The 22,958-nt window shown below is 56.9% G+C and overlaps 3 protein-coding genes across 17 annotated transcripts; 1 reads left to right on the forward strand and 2 right to left on the reverse strand.

Moving 5' to 3' along the window:
• Positions 1–346: 346 nt before the first annotated feature.
• Positions 347–1,925, reverse strand: rangrf (RAN guanine nucleotide release factor). Its single transcript, XM_078107797.1, has 2 exons — positions 1,755–1,925; positions 347–1,420 (listed from the first exon to the last, which is right to left on the reverse strand). Exon 2 carries the CDS (start codon positions 1,254–1,256, stop codon positions 684–686), a length of 573 nt encoding a protein of 190 aa, XP_077963923.1. The 5' UTR covers positions 1,257–1,420; positions 1,755–1,925; the 3' UTR covers positions 347–683.
• LOC120824173 (vesicle-associated membrane protein 4) lies at positions 1,802–7,175 on the forward strand. 4 transcript variants are annotated; one of them, XM_078107801.1, is made up of 9 exons: positions 1,802–1,985; positions 2,916–3,010; positions 4,814–4,915; positions 5,356–5,402; positions 5,475–5,525; positions 5,943–6,043; positions 6,247–6,326; positions 6,408–6,459; positions 6,533–7,175. In XM_078107801.1, exons 2-9 carry the CDS (start codon positions 3,008–3,010, stop codon positions 6,556–6,558), a joined length of 462 nt encoding a protein of 153 aa, XP_077963927.1. In that variant the 5' UTR covers positions 1,802–1,985; positions 2,916–3,007; the 3' UTR covers positions 6,559–7,175. The 4 variants fall into 4 exon arrangements, with proteins under 4 accessions (XP_077963927.1, XP_077963928.1, XP_077963926.1 ...); XM_078107800.1 differs by having other exon boundaries at positions 1,843–1,985; positions 5,840–6,043; XM_078107802.1 differs by lacking the exon at positions 2,916–3,010.
• Positions 7,176–7,981: 806 nt separating this feature from the next.
• prrc2c (proline-rich coiled-coil 2C) lies at positions 7,982–22,770 on the reverse strand. Of its 12 annotated transcripts, none has more exons than XM_078107778.1 (34): positions 22,299–22,770; positions 20,270–20,439; positions 19,992–20,166; positions 19,634–19,746; positions 19,325–19,450; positions 18,963–19,243; positions 18,803–18,882; positions 18,498–18,634; positions 18,334–18,418; positions 18,041–18,191; positions 17,290–17,965; positions 17,042–17,214; positions 16,602–16,830; positions 16,344–16,512; positions 13,916–16,270; positions 13,573–13,733; positions 13,330–13,487; positions 12,890–13,259; positions 12,745–12,815; positions 12,472–12,666; positions 12,146–12,388; positions 11,955–12,047; positions 11,789–11,890; positions 11,531–11,702; positions 11,246–11,455; positions 11,029–11,150; positions 10,746–10,948; positions 10,434–10,665; positions 10,201–10,311; positions 9,932–10,117; positions 9,555–9,655; positions 9,353–9,479; positions 9,030–9,272; positions 7,982–8,930 (listed from the first exon to the last, which is right to left on the reverse strand). In XM_078107778.1, the coding sequence occupies exons 2-34, from the start codon at positions 20,382–20,384 to the stop codon at positions 8,697–8,699; spliced, it is 8,199 nt and encodes a 2,732-aa protein (XP_077963904.1). In that variant the 5' UTR covers positions 20,385–20,439; positions 22,299–22,770; the 3' UTR covers positions 7,982–8,696. The 12 variants fall into 12 exon arrangements, with proteins under 12 accessions (XP_077963904.1, XP_077963897.1, XP_077963900.1 ...); XM_078107771.1 differs by having other exon boundaries at positions 10,392–10,665; XM_078107774.1 differs by having other exon boundaries at positions 11,029–11,141; positions 18,498–18,642; positions 18,802–18,882; positions 22,299–22,757.
• Between the last annotated feature and the right edge of the window lie 188 nt (positions 22,771–22,958).

The following is a 22,958-nucleotide window of genomic DNA, read 5'->3' on the forward strand; positions in this document are numbered from 1 at the left end:
AAGAACCAAATCCAGCGTCCCGAAGTCGGTCCAGACAGTTGTGAATTATTCAGTGTCTGTAGTCTGAAGATGTGAAGGCTCTCTGTGGTCCTGATGTCTTCACAGACCTCCTTCCACCATTTAGGAGCAGGACAGCAGAGAGTGGAGATCTAGTTGAGTGTTTTGCTCTCAGTGAGGAGGAACAAGCAGTTTATCACATGCAGAGCGGAGAGGTCAGAGGTCGGGATGTCGGGTTGGACCAGGTCCTGGATGGAAGCTGGACCCCGTCCATTCACTGTTACTAATATTCACCGCTCCGATTATTCACTGCGGTTCTGTAAAAATAAAACACGGTGGAGAGCAGGGGGATATTTAATGGAGAGTTTTATTCCTGGATACAAACCTTCAGGTGAGGGTTAGGAAGCAGGAAATGATTGAGGGAGTAGGAGGAAGGGAACAGGATGACTAAATAATGTTATTGTGCATTCACAGCACATTTAAGTGAACAGTCAGGTGATCCACACACAAACGGGTTCAATCAGACACTTTTATTACGACACCTTCAGCTCTTTGTTCGTGGATTAGTTCCGACAGGTCAGAAGGTCAACATGGAGAGACAGAACCTTCAAGTTGAGACCCAAAGGAATCCGGGTTCTGAAGCCTACGGTGCTTTTCAAATGAGCCGGAGCCTAAAGGGTCTCGTCCTACCCAAACAGCGCCGGGTCGTGCAGGCTCAGAGTCTGCAGCAGGACCCGGAAGTCCTGCTCGGTCCACGGCTCCCGGTGGCTCCCCGCCGCGGCGCTGCTGCTGTCCGGGCTGATGCTCTGCGGGTCGTTGAAGGTCACCAGGACGTCGGTGGAGAAGCGGGGCAGGCGGAACAGACCCAGGTGGAGCCTCACCGTGTTCCTCGCCTCCTCGTTGAACTTGGACACGCGCTGCGTGCCGGTGAGCGTCCACGCGGAGCTGCAGTCCGCCAGGGACACCTCGGACCCGGACACCTGCACAACGCCGGTCACCTCGAAAGAGCCGCGCTCCAGAGCTTCGTTACCACCCGCGATGTCCTCGAAGTGGTACCGGGCGGCGTCCCGGTCCGCGACCTGGCCCTGGTACTCCAGCAGCTCCACGATCAGGCTCTGGTCGCCGTGCCGGTGGGCGAACACCTCCTGGTTGTCCGGGATCTCCCTCAGCTCGCTGGCGTCTCGGGCCGCGGGGGGGAGGACGGCCGACAGCGCCCCGCCGAACAGAGGCCGAGGCCCGGCGCCTCCCGCTGCCTGCATGGCGCTCACAGGAGCCCAGATGGGACCACAAAGATCCGGGGAACGCGCCGACACACGAGGGACGAGGCGCGGGACCCACCGGCCAAGCGCGCACTCCGTTCTGAAGACGCTTCCCTCTTCCTGCAGACAGGAGGAGACGCCCGCCGGACGCGCAGTGCTGCCGCCTGGCGGCGCGGCGGAGGTTCCCCCGAGTTCTGGTTACTACCTCATTATTATTATTATTATTATTATTATTAGTAGTAGTAGTAGTAGTATTATTATTGTCATTATTACATAATACATACATACACATAACAAAAACTGACGAGCACAGTTGTCTTTGAACAGCCAATTGGTTTGTTTTTAAAGGAGGAATGACGCATTGATGACTGAAGCATAATAACAACATCTAGTACCAAACTCAACACAAACATTACAGAGTAATACTTTTAAGGACATGATTTCCTGCAACAAGTAATTTGTATATTTGTCGCATAAATAAATGAAGAATGCTTGTACGTCACAACGCCTGGTAAACATCTGCAGCGCCTCCTCTCTTGGATCAGATGTTTGGGTTCATTTCCTGGTCAGCTGATCCAGCCGGAGCCGCTTCGCACCGGGACGACGCGTCTCACCGTCCGGACCGCGTTTAAAATGACTGCGACGGGACCGTGAGCCACGTGGATCAGTACCGGAGAGTGGATCGGCACCGGGGTCTCCGGGGGTCTGCGCACCAGCGTCGAGCAGCAGGTAGCTAGCCGCGTTAGCATCCTTAGCTTAGCCGGCTAACAACGACGCGAGCGGCCCGCCTGAGCTAGCCGTATTAGCAGTTAGCTAGCCGGGTTTGCGTTTATTCTGGTCCACCGGTCACTTAAAGTATTTTGGTGTAGTAATTTAGTATTTAAAGTGTAGTGGACGGTTGTACTGTGACGTATTTAAATGTATGCTAACACGCAGCTACTGCAGTGATCGAGCTAATTGAGATCATCACGGTCCTGTGTTCTTTGGACACACTTGTCTCTCGATATGAAGTATTATTATTATTATTATTATTATTATTATTATTATTATTATTATCATGTTTATCGATATCCAAACGTCAGTTGGTAATCTCAACATATTGGTACACGGCAACAAATGACGTATGAGGGTGGAGCTTCACCTCCATCACCACAGGACCAGCTGATCTCCTGCTCCTCCTGTTTGGACCTTCAGACCACTAAAGTACACAGTGAAGCAGTAGAAACACAGTACAAATACACAGTGAAGCAGTAGAAACACAGTACAAATACACAGTGAAGCAGTAGAAACACAGTACAAATACACAGTGAGGCAGTAGGAACACAGTACAAATACACAGTGAAGCAGTAGGAACACAGTACAAATACACAGTGAAGCAGTAGGAACACAGTACAAATACACAGTGAAGCGGTAGAAACACAGTACAAATACACAGTGAAGTGGTATAAACACAGTACCTCCTCCTGAATACCACGGATAACATGTTGGAGTCTTCGGTCTCTCTCACTGTCTGTCTCTCCCTCTGACTCTGTGATTCTTTGTCTCTCTCACCGTGTGTCTCTGTCTGTGTCTCTGTCTGTGTCTGTGTCTCTGTGTCTCTGTCTGTGTCTGTGTCTCTGTCTGTGTCTCCGTGTCTCTGTCTGTGTCTCTGTGCCTCAGACTGAGTCCTCCTGCTTCTCTTCTCTGCTTCCGGGATCGTTTCCTCTCGTCTCAGGACGCTGCTGAGACACAGCCCCAGTGAACTGGATTCAATGGTACACATAGTATTGTTGGATCAGGACTGTGAGCGTCTCTGTCTGTCTCGTCCCCCCGATGGGTGTTGTTCAGTTCAGAGTCACAGGGGAGCTTCATCTTCGTTCTGTTGCAGGGCTGCAAACGTTGTCCTGGAACAAGTAGCACCCAAACTGGGGGGTTAGAATTTGGGAGAACAGCATATTTTGCTCATCCACCGAAGTTATTCACCCAAAACACTGATGACTTTTCCTCTCATCGCTGCAGGAATGTTCCTGAATCCTCATAACTCCTTTCATCTCATGCTGCTTCCTTTGTTAGCTCCTTTAGCATAGGAAAGGTGCTTTAATGCTTCCTTTGTCAGCTCCTTTAGCATAGGAAAGGTGCTTTAATGCTTCCTTTGTTAGCTCATTTAGCATAGGAAAGGTGCTTTAATGCTTCCTTTGTTAGCTCCTTTAGCATAGGAAAGGTGCTTTAATGCTTCCTTTGTTAGCTCCTTTAGCATAGGAAAGGTGCTTTAATGCTTCCTTTGTTAGCTCATTTAGCATAGGAAAGGTGCTTTAATGCTTCCTTTGTTAGCTCATTTAGCATAGGAAAGGTGCTTTAATGCTTCCTTTGTTAGCTCATTTAGCATAGGAAAGGTGCTTTAATGCTTCCTTTGTTAGCTCCTTTAGCATAGGAAAGGTGCTTTAATGCTTCCTTTGTTAGCTCCTTTAGCATAGGAAAGGTGCTTTAATGCTTCCTTTGTTAGCTCATTTAGCATAGGAAAGGTGCTTTAATGCTTCCTTTGTTAGCTCATTTAGCATAGGAAAGGTGCTTTAATGCTTCCTTTGTTAGCTCATTTAGCATAGGAAAGGTGCTTTAATGCTTCCTTTGTTAGCTCCTTTAGCATAGGAAAGGTGCTTTAATGCTTCCTTTGTTAGCTCCTTTAGCATAGGAAAGGTGCTTTAATGCTTCCTTTGTTAGCTCCTTTAGCATAGGAAAGGTGCTTTAATGCTTCCTTTGTTAGCTCACTTAGCATAGGAAAGGTGCTTTAATGCTTCCTTTGTTAGCTCATTTAGCATAGGAAAGGTGCTTTAATGCTTCCTTTGTTAGCTCATTTAGCATAGGAAAGGTGCTTTAATGCTTCCTTTGTTAGCTCCTTTAGCATAGGAAAGGTGCTTTAATGCTTCCTTTGTTAGCTCCTTTAGCATAGGAAAGGTGCTTTAATGCTTCCTTTGTTAGCTCACTTAGCATAGGAAAGGTGCTTTAATGCTTCCTTTGTTAGCTCATTTAGCATAGGAAAGGTGCTTTAATGCTTCCTTTGTTAGCTCATTTAGCATAGGAAAGGTGCTTTAATGCTTCCTTTGTTAGCTCATTTAGCATAGGAAAGGTGCTTTAATGCTTCCTTTGTTAGCTCATTTAGCATAGGAAAGGTGCTTTAATGCTTCTTTTGTTAGCTCATTTAGCATAGGAAAGGTGCTTTAATGCTTCCTTTGTTAGCTCCTTTAGCATAGGAAAGGTGCTTTAATGCTTCCTTTGTTAGCTCCTTTAGCATAGGAAAGGTGCTTTAAGCTCCCTTAGCACACAAAAACTGGACCGTCCTTTAACAAAGGGAAGGCAATCATTCCTACCCACAATGCTGTGCGGCGCACCTTCTGAAGTGACTCAGGAGAACAAAGGATGATGGAAGTAACCGTGGTCAGAACTTGATGCTCACAGTTTGCTTCGTCCTTTTATTCACATTCCAGCCTCGTTCATAAAGTCCTACTTTTATCGAGTCGTCTGCGTGACTCTCGTGACACACGTAACACTCACGAGAACCGTTGTCCGCCCCCCCCCCACAGAGGGAGCCGGATCTGGAGGACCAACCTGAAGACAACATGCCCCCCAAGTTTAAACGACACCTCAACGATGACGAGGTCACAGGATCCATTCGCAGCGAGCGGGTGAGACAAACGCCTGGTTCTCATCAGAGCCCCCCGGCCCCCCCGGCCCCTCCTGAGCCTCTTCACTCGGCCCATAATGTTCCTCCTCCTCTGAAGTTCTTATGAATATGAATCAGCTGAAGGAGAGCCTTTTGCTCACCACATGGTGTCCATTCCCTCGGCTCTTCTTATGACTTGTTATTAACGTATTTACTGTGCAGCTGACTCCAGAGCAGCTGTACCATTTCATCATGATTTATACACATAACGCCTCCAACACGCCTCCAGATCCAAGACAGAACGTTGCTGCCTCAGAGCTTCAGTGACTGAGGAGCTTTGATGGAGGTTTTATTTAAGTGCTCTATATATCGATAACTAAATATTCATAAGAGACAGAAACTGCATGGATCAGAAAAGTGGAGACATTCAGCATCTGACCTCTGACCTTTCGTCTTGTGCAGAGGAACCTGCTGGAGGACGACTCTGATGAAGAGGAGGACTTCTTCCTGTGAGTTCTATGATGAATTAAATACACGTTTATGGCTGAATATTCCCACATTCATTCGTTGGCTGTTTGCAGGCGAGGACCCAGCGGGCCCCGATTTGGACCTCGGAACGACAAGTTCAAGCAGTAAGTAGGAGCACGCTCACACAGCCAGGGGTCAGAGGTCACAGTCCCGTCATGTGGTCAGCTTGTGTCAGCAGGGGACAAACCGTTTCACGCGCTGTTGTTTTGAGGCTCTGGTGAGGGAAGTGGAGGAGGCTTATGGTGGAGGACGGGGGGGGTCCCAGTAGAGGAACTGGGCGGAGCTCCTGGGGGAGAAACATGGTTTAGTCACAGCTGCTTCTACGAGGGAGCTCCATGGAAGGTTCCTCGTGAGAGAGGCTGTTCTCAAAGGGTTCGATCGCCGTGATCTCCTCGGCGTGATCTCCTCTGTGCTGCAGCTACCCGACAGGTTATTGGCCAGATGAGGTCGCAGGTCGCGAGCACAGGAAACCACCCGACCTTTGAACCTCTGACGTATGATGCCGTTCCTCGGGTCCGCAGGGTGCAGTCGCAGGTGGACGAGGTCATCGACGTGATGCAGGAGAACATCTCCAAGGTGATCGAGAGGGGCGAGAGGCTGGACGACCTGCAGGACAAGTCAGGTGAGTCCTTCGTTATCGACATCCAGGCCATAATTGTCCACTCCTCTGTGTTTGAGCCGGGGGGGGGGGGGGGGGGGGGGGCAGCTCTGAGTCACCTCCAAACCTCACAGGAGGAACAACGGCCAGGTTTGTGTTCACGGTGAGATTAACCCCCCGTCTCCCCCCGTCTCCCCCCGTCTCCCCCCTCTCCCATCGGTTCCCAGAGAGCCTCTCGGACAACGCATCGGCCTTCAGCAGCCGAGCCAAACAGCTGCACAGGAGGATGTGGTGGAGAGACACCAAGGTGGGGCTTGTCTGTCTCTGTCTGTCCCTCTCTGTCCCCTTGTTGTCCCTCGTCCTCACACCACGTGCTGTGTGTTCACAGATGAAGATGATTGTCGCCTTGGTAGTCGTTGCCCTCCTGCTCATCATCATCAGTGAGTATAAAGACACCAGAGACACAATGTCCTCCTTAAACACGACGCACATTAAATGTCTTCTTTCTTTCAGTTCCGGTGATCCTGCGATATCGCTAGAGCGAGGAGGGGGGGGGGGAAGCCTCCTCCCTCTCCTCCCTCGCTCCCTCCTTCTTTGCACAGTCCTCCTCCAGCCAGCCGGCAAGTGTCAGCTGCGGACCCCTCAAGGGATCCGGGCCGACCTGCCCCCCAGCACAGATATCATCATTCGCAACCGGGGGGGGGCGGGGGCGGATACCTCGATGCAGCCTCTGGTCAGAGTGAAGGCCCGCCCCTACCTGTGAGACATGTCACAGGTGGGGGCGGACATGGAAACTGCTGCATAGAGGGGGGCTCGTACAGAGGGGGGGGGTCCCTTGTGTGGGAGCAACAGAACATCTGAGGCGGTTCTGGAACAGAAGCTCATCCATTCAGACTTCATCCTGAACTTCAATCTCCTCTCAGACCACCTCCAGGTCTGGACCTCCGGGTCTGGACCTCCTCGGCACAGCGGCTTCGGTCTTTACTTTGGTTTCTTTATCTCCTCTGATGCTCGTGTGAACGCTGGTAATCACAACCTGAAGGTCATAAGGTCGCTGTGCTCTGTATAATGTACGTCGTCATTCTGTTATTTGATGTAATTTATTTTAGCTGTTGACTTGTTGCTCTGGAATAAAGTGATCTCTCCTAAGACGGGACGATGTGTCGACCAGCGTTACTCACATCCTGCCAGAGAAGAACATCAGCGATCGATGAATAAAAACAAATTCATTTAGCTTCTTTCTGTGGACACATTTGATGATTTACTGCTCTTTGTCCCACCTCCCATTTGTCCAACCAATCAGAAACCTGCCTGTCTCTGGTGGGCGACCCGTCAATCATTGTGTAGCCCCGCCCTAAAGCATCCTACTCTGTGGGAATAAATCAGAAGTGGAGTGATTTTCTGTCGCCCCCCTGGTGGTCGCTAGAGAGTGAAGCTTGAACTCATGATCGGGTTTATTCACCAGAACCCTCTTTTGAAGATGAAACTATGAAAAGGTTCTGGGTTAAAACCTCTGTCGGGTTCTAGCGGCTGGACCCGCACAGCCTGCAGGTGGGAGCTGGGAGACGACATCCGGAAGAGGTCCGTGGCCAACAGCTACACGGGGGGGGGCACGGCTACAACAGCATGGTGGACTACAACCTGTTCGGCGGGGGGGGGGGGGGGGCAGCGGGCCGACTGAGGCTGCGCCGACGCGAGATATCACGTGTACACTGTCGGGATGACGTCATGTTCAACCAAATAAATCGTCCTACTACAAAGTATTTGTAGCGCGACGAGAACGTTTCATGGTCTTACGGTCAATGGATCGACATTTCTGCTCGGATCAAAAATTGATGATCCATTTATTGTAAATCAATTCCCCTACAAAGAGTCAAAGACGATGAACAGTAATAACCAGCACACATTCAGGGGGCAGTGACCCCGATGGAGACGCGTCCTCAGTAAAGAGTGAGAAACAGCAACAGTATATTATTTTATTAGTTTCTGTAACCAAACCAAGAGAATGTAAATAAGACCGTACATATTTAATACAGCGATGAAACCCCTGTACAAGTTAACAAAAACAAACTACCCTCCCTCATCCCTCTAGAGCCCCCCCTCTTATTGTGCTCACAGCGATACGCATCCGTCTCCTCCCGTCCTCTAAAACCTCATCCTGCAGTCCGGCCCAAACCCCTAAATAGACTCCAGAGGAATCAAAATCTTTCTTTTCAAATCGACGGCGTCTTTCTCCACTCTCCCCTTCGGGTAAAAACAAACAAAGAAAAGACGCTCGCCATCCGGCGGCCGAGGAGACGGCGATCGGCGTCTCTAAAAAACAACAAAATCACATCTCCTCAACTAGATCGTTCGCTACTAAACAAAACCTTCTTCAATTTAGCAGAACACATTCTCCCCGGTTATACATGTGTGATCTGGCGAGGGAAGGAGGGGGAGGGGCCTTAAAAAAAACAACAAAACAAAAACAGCAGCAAATCTCATTTTGGATCTTCTCTTCCATCAGAGCAGATTTCTTATGGATTAAACCGTTTGATCGGCCTCTGAATCAGAAGAACTCGCTCTGAGGCCAGATCAGGGTGGGGGGAGTTGTGTTGCGGCGGGACAGCGTTGCCCCCCCCCCCACGCCCCCCCCAGTGGATGGGCGCTCTCGTCCTGAACAGGGCTCCTCCGCTCTTCACTTGCCCTCCTCTGGTTTGACGGCCTGTGGCTTTATGGGGCCGGTCCTGACGGGCTTGGTCGTGGACATGGGGGGCTTGTCTGCATCCGCCCGCTCGCTCATCCCCGGGTGGTTTGGGGCGGAGGCGTCGAGTGGGGGCTTCCCCCCCTTGCTGACCTGCGGGGCTTTGAGCTGCTGCTGCTCCGAGAAGAACCTGTGAGTGGCCTGGAGGACCTCGGCCCGCTGCTTCGCCTGCACACACAGAGAGGGGGGGGGGGGGGGGGGGGTGAATACAAGCCAGAGCCTCCGTCACTGACACATGACTCCATCATGTGACCCCGGGCACCGCACCTTCAGGTCCTGCTCCACCCTCAGACCCGACTGCGTGCCTCTGGGGGCCAGCGGGGGGCCGGGAGGTCCTCGGGGGGGGTGCTGGCTTAGCTGTGGGTGCTGAGGTCGGGGGTGGGGCATGAGGCCGCCGCCCACATTGGGGGACATCGGGGGTCCCATGGGGGGGCCCAAAGAGGAGCGCTGGAATGAGTTGACGTGGGGGGGTCGAACCAGAGGGGAGACCATGTTGGGCTGAGACAGAATCTGGGAGGAAGAAACGATTGATGATCAATAAGATGCAGAGCAGCGGGCGGGACGGGCGGCGCGCGGCGCGTGTGCTCCACCTGGGGGGGGAACTGGCCGGGGAAGTGCTGCGACATCCTCAAGCCGGCGGCGCTGGCCTGGAACTGCTTCTGGTACAGCATGCTGTTGATCTTGCTGGACTGGCTGCTGGGGGACGTGGAGCTCGCCCTGCAGGGGGGAAGCAGGTCACGGACCAATGAGAGCGGAGACTCGCCAACGAGCGCCAACCGACGACACCGGTACCTGTAGTGGCTGGAGGTGGGCGTGGTGCTCCGGGCTCCGATGGGCGGCGTTCCAGGCTTCACATCCATCCCACTGCCGAAGAGCTTCAGATCCATGTCCATCTGCAGGGAACACACACACACACACACAATTCAGAGTGTGCGATAGGACCAACTTCCTAAATTAACAAGAATATGCACAGTGGGCTGTAATGTCACATGACATGTTCTGATGACCTCGCTGCCAGATAATATTTAGGAGCTCTGACTCGGTATCAACCCACAAACAAACACACGACACACAAACACACAACTCTTCTCCTGCGTCGTGCGAATAAACTTCTTTAGCTACAAAGACATGAAACAAGGAGCTGAGGCGCATCAGCGGCGCTGCGGGACCTTGCTGCTCGGCATCATGCTGTGGTTGGGGCCCATGAGGCCTCGGTACGGCTGGGAGACCGGGGGCTGCCGGTTGATGTTGGGGGGCTGGGCCTGGGGGGGAGTGGGGGGCAGCGCCAGGAGGGGCTGACCTCCGCCTGAGCCAAAGTTAGGCAGCGACAGGGAGCTGGGCATCTGCACCGTCATCTGGACAGATTAAAGCCGCTCGTTCAGCACCAGGAGATTCTGCCGCTCTCCCCCCCCACATCCCAACGGCCCCCCCATCCTACCTGCTGCATGGCCGAGCTGGCCGACTGCGTGCTGCTGTAGTAGCTGCTCTGGCCGTGCTGCTGCACCTGCCCCGAGTACATGTTGGAATGCTGACTCATCCCCTGGCGGGCCTGAAACAGAAGCACACGCGTGAGCGGGGACTCCGGCACGGAGAGATAAATACAGATGTCAGCGAGGCGTCGGTCAATACCATGAGGCCCAGTGGGACACTTCCTTTGTGCAGACTGGTTACCTGCAGCAGGTGTGTGTCCATGAGCTGGGAGCCCCCCATGCCAGAGGGCTGGTTGAGCTGCGGCTCAAACAGGATGGGGATGTGCTGCGTGGAGGAGGCCTGCTGGTAGGCCAGGCCGGACTGAGGCTTGCCCAGCTCGGAGGCCTGCACGCCGGCGTAGCTGTGCAGCGGGGGGCCCGACAGCATCATGGAGGGCTGCGACAGGCTGCTCTGCATGAAGGCCTGCTGGGACCTGAGGGCGGCGCGGAGGACGGGCGCGGTGAGACGATGCTCGGCAGCAGCGTGCGGGCGCTCGGCGCTCTGAGAGTTTACCTGTAAGGCTGCAAGGAGGAACTGAACAGGTCCTGATGCTGGGAGACGGGGGGGCCGGTGCTGAGCCCCAGCTGGGCCTGATGTTGGTGCTGGGGCTGATGGTGCTGATGTTGGTGCTGGGGCTGATGGTGCTGATGTTGGTGCTGGGGCTGATGGTGCTGGGGGGCATAGATGGGGATGGGGATCTGCTGCACTGCTGTGGGCTGCAGGACGAGGAGAGAAACCGCTTCCATTAGAAAAGGTTCCTGCAGAACGTTAAAGACTAAAGACGTTAAACACCCACCTGCGAGATGCCCGGCTGGAAGCCCTGCTGCTGCGCCAGCGAGGGGGGGGCCAGGCGAGGGTGGGGGTTGCCGAAGAGGTGGCTGGTGTCCATGTAGAAGGCTGGAATCTGAGCTGCAGAACCTCGTCACACACGGGTTTCATCATTAGTTATTTAGCCCTTAAAGTATGAAGCTGATGTCCATGAAAGGACAGGCGGGTGAATCCGGATGTCTCACCTGCTGCAGACTGAGAGACGTACACCTGGGGGGTCTGCTGCTGCTGCGGCGGCAGGAGGGTCGGCACGCAGCCCAGCTGGGAGAAGCTGCCAGCGTTGGAGGACAGACCGCCAACCTGCAGCTGCTGGGGCTTCACCTTGCAGATGTTCGGGGGGTCGCAGGCCGTGGCGGTCTTGGTGCCGAGGGACGAGGTGGTGTAGGTGCCGGCGCCTGCAGAGCAGAACACGGTGAAGATGTAACCCACGCTTAAAGCTTCGGGCCCCTTGCGTCTCTCCGACTCGTTACCTGACAGCGAGGTGCTGGGCGTGACGGACGCCACGGGGATCTGTGGCATGGAGGCGGAGGAGAAGGTGGAGTACGAGGACGCACAGGAGGTGATGGGGGAGGAAGAGGTGGTGATCGGAGAGTTCTTCTCCAGACTCGGGGAGTTCTCCCACGCCTTACGGGCCGACTCCATCTGAGGAAGAGACAGAAGGAGGCGCTCGATCACGTGTCACTGAAACGCTGGCGAGGAGCTCAAACAGCTGCGCTTCCTGCGTGTACCTTCAGCGTGAGGTCCACTGTGGCAGGAGACACGGTGCTCAGGCTGGAGCTCTGCTGCAGGGTCTCCCGTCGGGGGAGGGGCAGCGGGTGGGGCAGCGCCACCTGTCAGACACAGAACTTACTACTGGAGCCTCGCCGTGTATCGCAGTGAACGGCGCACACTCACGTTGGCCACCAGACTCTCGTCTATCTTGTTGACTCCGGTGGGAACGCTGTCTGCCAGCGAGGCGGAGGGGGTGGTGTAGTCAGTGACGGACTCCTGGGGGAGACAGAACACACGTTGCACGCTGTGTGGACGTACGGAGGACAGCGAGCGTTAAATATCACACGGTGAAAGGAGGAAAGGTCATGTGACACCTTGGAGTTACTGTGGTACTCTGCCGAGGCGACGGTGATCATGCCCTCGATGTCTCCGCCCAGCTCGGGTACGGCGGCGTCGCTGATGGGAGGACTGGGGTCTGTGGCTCTGCCGACGCCCCCCCCGGGGACTCCTCCCTCCCCCCCCTCGGCGTCTATGGCCTTGCGGTTCTTTAGAGAGCGCTCCTTCCCGATGGGACCCGGCTTGTACTCCTTGGGTTCCACTGGTTCCAGTTCAGGGAGCTGGACAGAAGGACGGAGTTGATGTTTCACTGAACAGGAAGGAAGCCCCCCGGCGAGCCCCCCCCCCCCCCCCCCACACCCACCTTCTGCGCTTTGATGGGTCCGGCCCGCGGCTGCTTGGGTCGCTGCTCCTTTGGGGCGGGCAGCTTGTTTTCAGAGACGACCTCTGGCAGCGCCGGAGCGCCGTCGCTGTCCGTGCTGCCCGCAGACGACGGCGCTCCAAACTGAATGCTCTCCATCGCCAGCTCCCCCGCGACCTCCGACCCCGGCTTCACCCCCTGAAACGACACAGCCGGAGGCGAGAGGTCAGCGGGGGCTGCGCGCCGACAGGAAGGAGAGAGACGCCTCCCACGTACCTCGCCGGTGAAGGAGGTCAGCGGCTTGGTCCAGGCGCTCACAGGGGGCTGGGGGGGGCTGATGGGACCAACTGCAACACACGTTACCTCTCATGAGCTCACTGATAAATACACAAGGCCGACCCCCCCCCAGACCCACACTCACGCTTCTTGACTTCAGGCAGGACGGCAGAGGACGCCACCTTGTTGTCCCACAGCTCTGTACCCAGAGTGCTGTGCGGCTGCGTGGGCAGTAAGCCCTTTGAGGTGAAGTCCAGGGCGGGAGGGGGGATGGAGGGCTGTGGGACCGCCGTCCCTTCCAGAGACTGGGGGGAGGCAGCGGGCTGGGAGGGGGTGAGGTGCTGGGCCTGAGGGGGAGGAACTGCAGGGGACTGAGAGGAGTGTTGTTGTTGCTGCGGTGGCGGCGGCGGCGGCTGTTGTTGTTGTTGTTGTGATGACTGCTTTTTAGCAAATCTGGGGGGCAGCTTTCCTCCGCCCCCTCTGCCTTTCTCGCTGGCGCCTTTCTTACTCCAGTTCTGCAGGAGCAGTTTGTACATCATGCCGCGTCCACAGAATGAAGGAGATGGTTGTTGTGTATTTGCTCACCGCCGGCGGCGTCTGCTCTTCCTTTTTCCGCTTCTCTTCGTCCTGCAGGCGCTTCTGTTGTTTGCGGGAGACGACCTCCGTGAAGCCGTCATCGTTGGGGTTGGACTGCGGGTCCTCTGTGGTGGTGACCTCCGGGTGGTCATCGATGATCACGACACCTACGGGGACATTCAGGGACACGGGTCAGAGCAGCTGGACCGAGCGGACACGCCGCGGCTCCGGAGGACGACGGCGTCGACTCACTGGCGTAGTTGTTGAGATCGAACTGGGAGAGCGCGTTCTCTTTGGGCTTCTTGGCGGCCTGCTTGGCCTCGTCTTTGCGCCGGCTCTGGTCTTTCGGAGGCCTCTGCGACGCTGCTCCAGCGCCTGGTGCTCCACCTTCTGAGTTCTGCAGCGCTGCAGGGCTGTTGAGCACAGAAAGGAACAAATCAGGAGCAAAAGAGAAACGACCACCGGGTGCTGATGAAACACGAGAATTCATTCTGTGATGATGAGGATTCTTTAGTCGACCCCCCCACAGGAAGCTTGTCCATCAGCTTAATGGTGTGAAGTGTTGGTGTAAACAAAAGGGGCCGTTCACACTCACCCTTTGCGGCCGGTTCTGCCTCCCCCCCTCCTCTCGCCTTTGCCCCCCGTGTAGCTCCGGACCGGTTTGGCAGCGCTGTTGCCTCTGCGGTTCTGCCGCTCCGCAGGTCTCTGACTGGAGAAGCTCCTCTTGGCCGGAGGAGCCCCGTCACGTCTGGGGGTCACCACTCCGTCGGGGGGGCTTTTGTTGGGGGTCAAGGAGCCCTGCGGGGGCGCGGGGGCCGGAGCAGAAGCGTTGGCCGCTTCGCTCGCGGCCTCCAGCGCTCCTCTCCTCTCCTCCCGCTCTCGCCTCTCGTTGAAGTCGCTGCTCTCCGACGCCGTCTCCCACTCCTCGTTGGCCTGATCAGAGGAGTTCTGGTTGGACAGGTCGGGGGACTTGGTACCGGCCGCGGTGCCGGGGGGGCTGCTGGTCTCCGGCAAGGGAGCCTCCGTGGGGGAGGACAGGTCGTTCGCCGGCAAAGCGGCTGCCGCCTCGGCAGGAAGCGCCACGGGGGCCCTGGACAGGGCGGAGCTACTGGCGGGGAGCAGTGGGACTGGGGGACTAGGGACGGCGTCTCCACTGGCTAACACCGCAGCCTCCCGCTCCTTCAAGCGCCTAAAGCGGGGGGGTTTATCTTGCCTGGGGGGCCGCGCCGGTCTGGTCCTACGAGGCCTCTCCCTGCCGCTCTGAGGGGCCACGTCTCCAAATCGCCTCCCTTCAGGCTTCGGGAATCGCCGCTCGGCTGCAGGATTGTCGTATCTCGGCGAGGACTCGGCGTCCTCGGGCCTGAAGGTCTCCATGGGCTTGGAGGGCCAATGGGACGGGGACTCTCTGGCTCCTGGCCGCCTGAGGGGGCCGGGGCGGGGGGCGCCCCGCTCCCTCGCTCCACCTCGTCGGTTGTACAATCCTCCTCTTCCCCGCCGTGAGGGCTCTCCTTTCGGGAGGAATCCCGGCTTGGGCCGGCCGTCATCGTCCCCCCGGGGCCCCGCCCGTTCCCCCACGTGAGGAGGTCCAAAGCCGGGCTTGTGGGGCGCGGGCCGGGCCTCCCCGGGGAGCTCTCGTCTCAGCGGACGAGCGGGTTTGGTGCTGGGCTCGCGGTCCGACGGCCCCGTGTCGCTGGCCGACTCTCGGCCTCCTTCGCTCTCAGAGTCGGTGTCTGAGCCGCGGCGCCGGCGGCGCTTGGGGATCACCTCAAAGTCGGAGCTCTCGCTGCGCGTCTCGCTCTCCTCCCGGTTGCGGAAGGCAGCGGCGCCCCCGGCGGAGGGCAAGTCCGAGCGGGAGCGGGGCTCTCGGTAATTGAACTCCGCCCGGCTTCGGCCGCGACCCCCCCGGTTTCGCCCGCTGTAAGTCCCCCGGTAGCTCCGCCCTCTGGAGTAATACTCCCCCCGGCCGCGTCCTTTGAAATTAGAGTCGGCGGGCCACTCTCTCTCCCGGTCCTTGTCCATGTCGGCGTCCTTCTCCCGCTCGTCCCGCCGGTAGGGCCGCGGTGGGAGGCTGGACTCCTTCCTGCAGGGCAGCTTGGGCTCCGGGTGTTTGTCGGCGCTGGGCGGTTTGTCCACCAGCTTCTCCTCCTGGGAGGCGGCGGCGGCGGCGGGGACGACGGACGAGGGCGGCGCGTCTCTGCTTTCCTCCGGCTCGGCGGCGTCCCCCTGGTGCTCCTCCGGAGGCCCGGAGGCCTCGGACACGACAGCAGCGGCAGAAGGAGTTCTGCATGACGGGTCCTTTTTGGGCCGGTCGCCTCGTTCGCCCCTCTCCTGGCGCTTCTCCCTCTCTTCCCTTTGTTCCCGCTCCTCTTTCATGTCCCGTAGAACAGGCTTCTTAATGGGTCCGGACCGGCGGGCGGGCCGCTCCCCCCCGGGTCCGTCCCTGCGTGCGGCGCTGGATCTTGCGGCCCAGCGCAGCTCAGCCTTCTGCTTGCTGGAGGCCGGCAGAGGCAGCTTCTCTTGTTTGTGTAAGCCGTCAGCAGGGGGCGTCGCCCTGTTGCCGCTCACCGCAGCTTGTGGGTGTTGGTTCTGGGGTTCATCGTCGGGCCGCTCGCCGTCCTGCAGCGCCTCCGATTTCACCCCCAGGGGCAGCGCGTCGGACCGGGGCTCGTCCAGCTGCAGGAGGCTGGGGTTCTGGGAGCGGACGCAGACGCCCCTCTGGCCGGGCGCCTCCACCTCCCCCCCACTGGGTGGGCGCGGCTCCTCGGGGTCAAAGGCCGGGCCCACGGGCCCTCGGTCTAGCAGCAGCGGCACGTCCTCTGGGCGCTGGGTAAACGCCGACAGGGACTCTGTGGTGTCCTGGAAGAAGTCACTTTTATGGGAGTCCAATGCACTGTGGTCCTGAGGGTACATGGCCGGTAGAACCCGGTCCAGATCCAACGCAGACTCCATCCTGTAGAAACAGTTATTGTTAAGCACGTGGTGAACATTCAAGATTTGTTTCGCGGTCATTCATCGATTGCCACCTGGGCTCCTTGATATCATCCCGTCCTTTGGGGGGCGTTGGGGGCCGCAGCGGCTCCGCCCCCCACACCAGGCCGTGGTCACGAACCGGCCGGGTCAGATGGTCGAAGGAGTCGGAGGTGGCGTTGTCTCCCGGCTCTCGGCGCGCGATCTGCTTCGGGGGCATCCTCCCTGCAGGAGATGAAGACGCTTTCCTTTCATACGGACATCGATCATTTATTAGAATTATAGATGATTGTTGTCAGGATAAAACTCCCCACCTGCATGAACGTTAGCAGGCATCATGCGGGGGTCCATGTAGGACTGCATCATGAGCCAGCGGGGGTCAAAGCCCATGGAGGCCAGGTGCTGGTGGTGGGGGCCAACAGGTGGATACATGGAGCGGTGTTGTTGTGGAGCTGCAACGCCGGCGCTGCCACCTGAGGGAGAAACCGAGCCTCCACCCTGGTGCTGCTGCTGCTGCTGCCACTGCTGCTGCTTCATCTGCTCCTACAACACCAACAGGAACCCAGCATCAATCAATAGAGACCAATTAAAGATCAACGGCTTCTTATTGTAGACGAGTCCTTTCGGCTGATATTTGAACCCTGAAGAGGAATCTACTCTGAGGTCAACGCGTCCTCTGGAGATCCAACCAGGCGCCGTTTATTGGAGAGACAAACAAACATCACAACGATAGAAGCGGCTGTTTGTTGCTCACCTGCTGCCGGAGGAAACGAGGCGGCAGAGACTTCTGGAACTGTTTGGAATATCCCGCCGTGAGCGACGGACGCAGAGCGGCGGCCGCTTCTCCCTCAAGCTGCGGCGGCGCCATGGGGGCGTCTTCCCCGCCCGGGGGGTCCGCGGGAGGCGGGGGCAGGCGGGGCTCGTCCACTGCAGGACAACAGAACAAAGGGCGTCAGTGAGCGAAGGCGGCCCGCCGGCGCTCCCTGCACAGCGAGCACTCACCGCGCTCCTCCTCCAGGGTGAAGTAGTCTCGGATCGATACGGAGGTCTCGTCCACCTGGTTCTCCTCCGTCGGGGGGCCCACCTCCACCGAGGGGCTCCCCCCATCCGCCTGGGGCTCCGCAGCTACGACCACGGGTCTCAGGACGGGGGGGCTGGGCTGACGAGGAGGCTCTTCCTCCTTCACCAGCGCCTCCTCCATCACCTCCACCTCGGGGACACTTGGTTCTGGTTCTGGTTCTGCTCCCTCCTCCTCCTCCTCCTCCTCCCCCCTCCCCTCAGGTAGTGGAGCTTCCGTGGTCGGGACCAGTGGCAGCGGCGCTGGGACCGGCGGCAGAGGACTGGGAGCGGAGGCCGAGGAGGAGGACTCCTCTTGGGCCGCTCCGTCTTCTTCGTTGGTGGCCTGAGGGGGAGGGGACTTGCTCTCATTGGCCTGCCGGTGTTTTTCGTTGAGACGTTTGAGTTTTTCAGCGCAAGCGGCAAGTCGCTGCTCGTCCATCCGGCGCTCCTCCTCTTCCCTCCGCCGCCTCGCTCGCTCCACGGCCTCTGAGACCTCTTGTGGCTTCTTGCGCTTCTGCCGCCAGGCTTCCGGGTCCTCGTCAGTCCCGGACGCCGTCGCCGCCGCCGGTGGTGGTTTGGTGGCGCGTTGGGCTCCGCCCCCGACTGAGCGACCGCCACCCTGGAGAAGCGGACTCGTCACATTGTGTCGCATCGACAGGGCACACGGGTGAAGGGGGGCTGGTGTGACGCATACCTGATGGTCCTGGGGGGCGGACAACTTGCTGAAATGCCCCGCCCCGCCAGGCGAAGGCGCCCTGGCACCGCCGTTGGCCCACAAGGCTTTAGCGCCACCGCGGTCCTCGGCGCCCTCCAGCCCGTCGGGGGGGCGAGCGCGTGTCCGCTCCCTGGGGAGAAAACATCAGAGGTTGTTTGAGACGTCGTTAATCGCGACTCGACCGCCACCTTAAACCGGTTTGTTTCATTCTGGTTTCTCGATTGACGCAAATCAAACGTTTAACGGGGAACGAATGAAGCATCTGGACTCACCAGTTCTCCCTCTTCTCCTTCGCTGCGTGTTCCTCGTCGTCGCTGAAGTTCAGCTTCTCCGTGTAGTCCACCTCCATCTGGGCTCCTGGGGGGCAAAAGGAGGAGTCCGTGAGATACCCGGGCTGACCTTTTAGTGCTAGAGGTCATAGGTCACGGCCACTGACCCGCCCAGCCCTCATCGGTGTCCGTGTCCAGGTTGTCCAGCTCTTTCAGCTCTGTTGCGCTGATGATGGAGGGTCTGTCGGGGTCCTGGTGCCAGGACTGAGGGGGGGCCTGCTGGGTCCGCACCGGACGAGGACCCCTGACCATCCAGCGCGCGAGAAAGGAGGAAGTTTGTTATAGCATCCGGCCTCAGACGAGACTCATTCACGTTTGTACCGATATTGACGATGTCGAACTTCTGTTGAATGTTTCAACAAACAAACAGTAAAAATAAGCTTGAGAGTAACTTCATTCTGGAACAACTCACTTGGCTCCGTCTTGGGGTGACGGGTACCTGAGGCTTCCCTGCCCCGGGGCAAAGGTCATCTGAGGGTACGCGTGGAACATCTGCGAGACAAAGAGGGCGATGGCCGTCAAGAGGAGAACCGGCGTGCGCCTGCGGCGTGGCGGCGTGGCGACGGACTCACGTAGGGAGGCATCATGCTCCTGAACGCAGGGTCGAAGTGCGTCGGGACGCCGGCGGGAGGCTGCTGCCCCCCGTTGAGTTTGGGCTGCGCCGGGGGGGCAGAGCCGGGCACCCCTTCCTTGCCCTCGGCGGTTAGGTTGCGTCCGGCCTCCTCGGCCTCCCCTGCTGACGTGGAGGTCCCGAGGCCGGCGGCGGCCTCCTCCGGGACCTTGCCGTCAGTCTCGGGCGGGGTGGGGGCAGCCATCAGATTCCTGCCTCCGCCCTCACGCCAACTGCCCACATCTAACGGGAGAGGGGAGGAGATCATAAGCCCAGGACGTGGGGCGGACCCCCGCAAACACTGTGTGGCGTGCGCGGCCGTACTTTGAGGTCGGAGGCTGGGGCCCGGTCCATAAGGCTCCTCCTCCGGCTCCTCCCCCTTCTCCGCCTCGCCGGCAGCCTGCAGGCTGGGGAACTCCTGTTGAAAATGGCTGCTGACGCGAGGAGCACCTGTAGAGCACACGGAGCCCAACGGAACGTGACAGAGGAACTAACTGGCTGCAAATGTGTGTTGTTGCTATAACGGGAACATTAGCCCCCCCCCCCTCCCCCCCGGGCCCCCGAACCCAGATCCCAGGCTATAAAGGTCCGGTCTCCTGAAGAGAAGTGGACCGTGGACCGGATGCTGCTTACCTTCCGGCTGCGGCGGCTTGCTGCTGGCCCAGGAGCGGCCGCCCCCCACAGAAGGCTCTGGTGGCGGAGGCACTGGTGGTTTGGTCTGGGGTGGGGGGGGCGTCTCCTGTTGCCTGTGGAAAAACAGGCCGTTCACACTTTTAGCATCGGAACGCTTCTAAATTCTTCACAAGAATCAAACGTTTAGTTATTTTAAAGTCTGTTTTCTGATAATTCATTAAATACATTCATACGCAAGTCAAATATTTGATTGATTAATGAGTATTTTGTTGTTGATGAAATAAAATGGTGGCTCTAAAGAGGATGAGTCGCCGTCAGTGACCGGCTGACGGAAGCGAGCGAAGGCACGCGGCTTTACCTCTCCTCGCCTCCCTCGGGTCGGGACGCCCAGCCGCTCCCGTCTTTGGGGACGATGTTGACGTTGGGGTCGTTTCCCTTGTTCTCGGCCTTCAGGCTGGGCAGGTTGGCTGGGGGGGGCATGCGCCGGCTGGAAGCCACTTTGCCCAGACTTTGGAGCCCATGCCTGGCAGCCACTGGGAGAAGCAGCATTTTTCAACAACAGTTCAACTGAACTCAATGGAGAGATGTTTAGTGCTTCTATACGATAGCAGAGGGGGAGGGGGGGGGGGGGGGTACCTGCAGTTTTCTGGGTTTCCAGAGACTTGCCCTTGTAGGTGTTGAAGAGGCTAAGGGTTGCATACTTGGTTTTGCCATCCTTTGCCTTGGTGCTTTGCCCTGACTTCTCGGACATGACGCTGGAAACTCATTGAGTCTGGTCCTCTGGCCGCGCCCCCAGAACCAGCCTCCTGTGGACCAGAAGCAGAGAAGAACCGCTGAGGAGGTTGTCGGATCAGTGAACCTCCCCTGAAGACTCGTTCAAATGATTTTAATGAGGTCGAAGACAGCGAGTCACCGTGGGCAGCGAAAGGAGACCATTTAATTACCTTTCACCAACAAGTGTAAACTTGTCAAAACACTAATTAGAAGCCTGCACACACACCACAAGCAATGAGTCTAGACCCAACGGCATGTGATGGGTCCTCCAGCGACAAAGAGGTTGGGGGGGTGAGGGGAGGTGAGGGGGGGTGAGGGGGGGGGCGCTAGCTCCCAGAAGAGGTGGCACAGCAACACACGGCAGAAGTAAATTACAGTGAACTGTGGCACCGGGAAACAGCATGTTTGGGGGTGCAGTGTCTTTGTATGTGACAGAGAGGTCGTTTATTATTGACAGAGCCGTGTGTGTGTGTGTGTGTGTGTGTGTGTGTGTGTGTGTGTGTGTGTGTGTGTGTGGAGGGGGAGGTGACACTCTGATGAGCTCAGGCTCTGTGATACTGGAACCTCCAATTCAATCAGAGGCTCCTTTCAGTAAAATAGTTTAGCTGGTGGAATAAGAGGCAGCCATGATCACTACTTTAGTCCTCCGGTGTTTTCACCTCAGAGTCATCAGCTGATAAGAACACAGCAAATGGCTTCAGACTGATTGAGTGACTGCAGAGGGCTCGTAGGCAGAACACACACAGACGACACATGTTCACCACGACTGCTGCAAGGTTCCTCTACTGGGAACATTTGAAATCCTTCAAAGTTAAAGATGGGACATCAAGATCACAGACTTTTCTTCTTTCCTGAAGTCTTTGTGCTTTCACTCCCCACACGTTTCTGTGGATGGTGGTTCTACGTGATGGGGGTTCTACGTGATGGTGGTGGTCCCTGCAGTGCGCCTGGCTAACTATTCACAATTATTTGAATCATCTCTGTCATATGAATTGAAGGTATTATACATCTTTTACGGATCTCACTGAGGTTTCTTCCCTTTTCTCCCCATGGAGGGTTTTCATTGTTTGGGGAGCGTTTCCTGTGCTGAGGGTTTCATGTGTGTACAGACTGTAAAGCCCTCTGAGGCACATTTGTAATTTGCCATTTTGGGCTACATGAAATAAAATGATTCTGTATTGAATCACAATATGTAAGTAATTGGTTTCTGTTTTTTCTTGAATTCATTATGAGACGCCACAAAAACATTTGCTGATCAGATCACTGACATGCCAATTAATAAGGACTCCCCCCAAAACTAGTCAGATCACCTCTCTCACACACACACACACACACACACACACACACACACAAATAGAATCATTTAAACATTTTCACACCATCAATGCAGCCGGGCTCCCAAATGTGCCGGTTAAAATACACAACAGATGTGCTCCTTAAAATGAAGACTCACTGGGAAACCAGTGCGGTTCTGAAGAGCAGCCGTGATGAAAAGAATAAACTGACCGGATGTCCTGCCGGTGACACGTAAATGTGCAGTGTGGTTGGACCGGTGACCGGCGGTCTGCAGGCCACCGGGCTCCACGAAGCGGACTACAGCGGTGTGCTGGGTGGCTCCCGGGCGGCGAGCAGAGGCCCACTCGCCGCTCCGCGAGGACGCTTCTCACGATCATCGATAACAATCAATACCACATTTTAAATGCGGAACGAAAACAATGGCGTGCGCAGGCCGCCCTCGTTTCCCAGTTTCGTTTCTCGCTGGTCGCCATCACTTCCAGACCCTCTTCGGTGGCCGAGGCGAGCTAACAGAGCTAGCCCGGTGCTAACAGCAACACATCCTCCCAGCACATAAACTCCCGACACGTTTCCCCCGTGTGACACGAACACTCACCTGCCGCCGGTGCCTTTTCTTCTTCTTTGGCTCGACTTGAAATCCGGCGTCGGCCCGGTTCGCGGTGGACAAACGCGCGCGCGCGTGCGCGTGCGGACGTGCGTGCGTATGCGTCCGGCCGGTGGCTCGCAGAAGCTAGCTGGCTAGCCTGCTAGCCCGGTTCGGTTGCTAACGATGGTTAGCTACGTTGCAAGTCGGCTGGCCAACAAACCGCTCCACCGCGTGCACGGCCGCTGGTTTTTAATGTCTCCGGTGCGGGTTCGAGCCACCCGGTTCTGTGCTCGTTTGCTCGGCCGTTACTGTGGGAACCGGTACGCGGTCGTCCGGTGGTTCCTTGTCTATCCGCGCCCGTTATCTCGTGTCACACCGCTTTCCCCCAGTAGTGTGTGTGAGGCCCCGCTCGCGCCGCGGCCTGTCTCACAATCAAAGATGGCCGACGTTGGTTGCCAGATTTATCATCTCATCCCCCCTTCTCGTACCCGACCCCCGACATGCGAGCCGCGATCAGCAGTCACACGGAACATTACACACGATCATCTTTCTTTACAATAAAACTATTCTACTATCTTACTATGAAAACAACCGTTTACAGTATGTATTACTTAGTGTATCGTTCTATGTATTTGCATTGTATTGTATCTGCACGTCCCTATATGTGTG

This window comes from Gasterosteus aculeatus, chromosome 8 (assembly GCF_964276395.1).
Source record: "Gasterosteus aculeatus chromosome 8, fGasAcu3.hap1.1, whole genome shotgun sequence".
NCBI lineage: Eukaryota > Metazoa > Chordata > Actinopteri > Perciformes > Gasterosteidae > Gasterosteus > Gasterosteus aculeatus.

Bases quoted from the DNA above. Each gene is read 5' to 3' on its own strand.
- rangrf (XM_078107797.1), bottom strand. From the start codon at position 1,256: ATGCAGGCAGCGGGAGGCGCCGGGCCTCGGCCTCTGTTCGGCGGGGCG.
- LOC120824173 (XM_078107800.1), top strand. From the start codon at position 4,881: ATGACGAGGTCACAGGATCCATTCGCAGCGAGCGG. The intron at 5,403-5,474 runs GTGAGTTCTATG...GGCTGTTTGCAG, and splicing joins GAAGAGGAGGACTTCTTCCT to GCGAGGACCCAGCGGGCCCC. The intron at 5,526-5,839 runs GTAAGTAGGAGC...TCTGTGCTGCAG, and splicing joins CGGAACGACAAGTTCAAGCA to CTACCCGACAGGTTATTGGC.
- prrc2c (XM_078107766.1), bottom strand. From the start codon at position 20,384: ATGTCCGAGAAGTCAGGGCAAAGCACCAAGGCAAAGGATGGCAAAACC. The intron at 18,192-18,333 runs GTGAGTCCAGAT...TTTTCTCCCCAG, and splicing joins AAGGAGAAGAGGGAGAACTG to GGAGCGGACACGCGCTCGCC. The intron at 10,118-10,200 runs GTAGGATGGGGG...TAATCTGTCCAG, and splicing joins CCAGCTCGGCCATGCAGCAG to ATGACGGTGCAGATGCCCAG.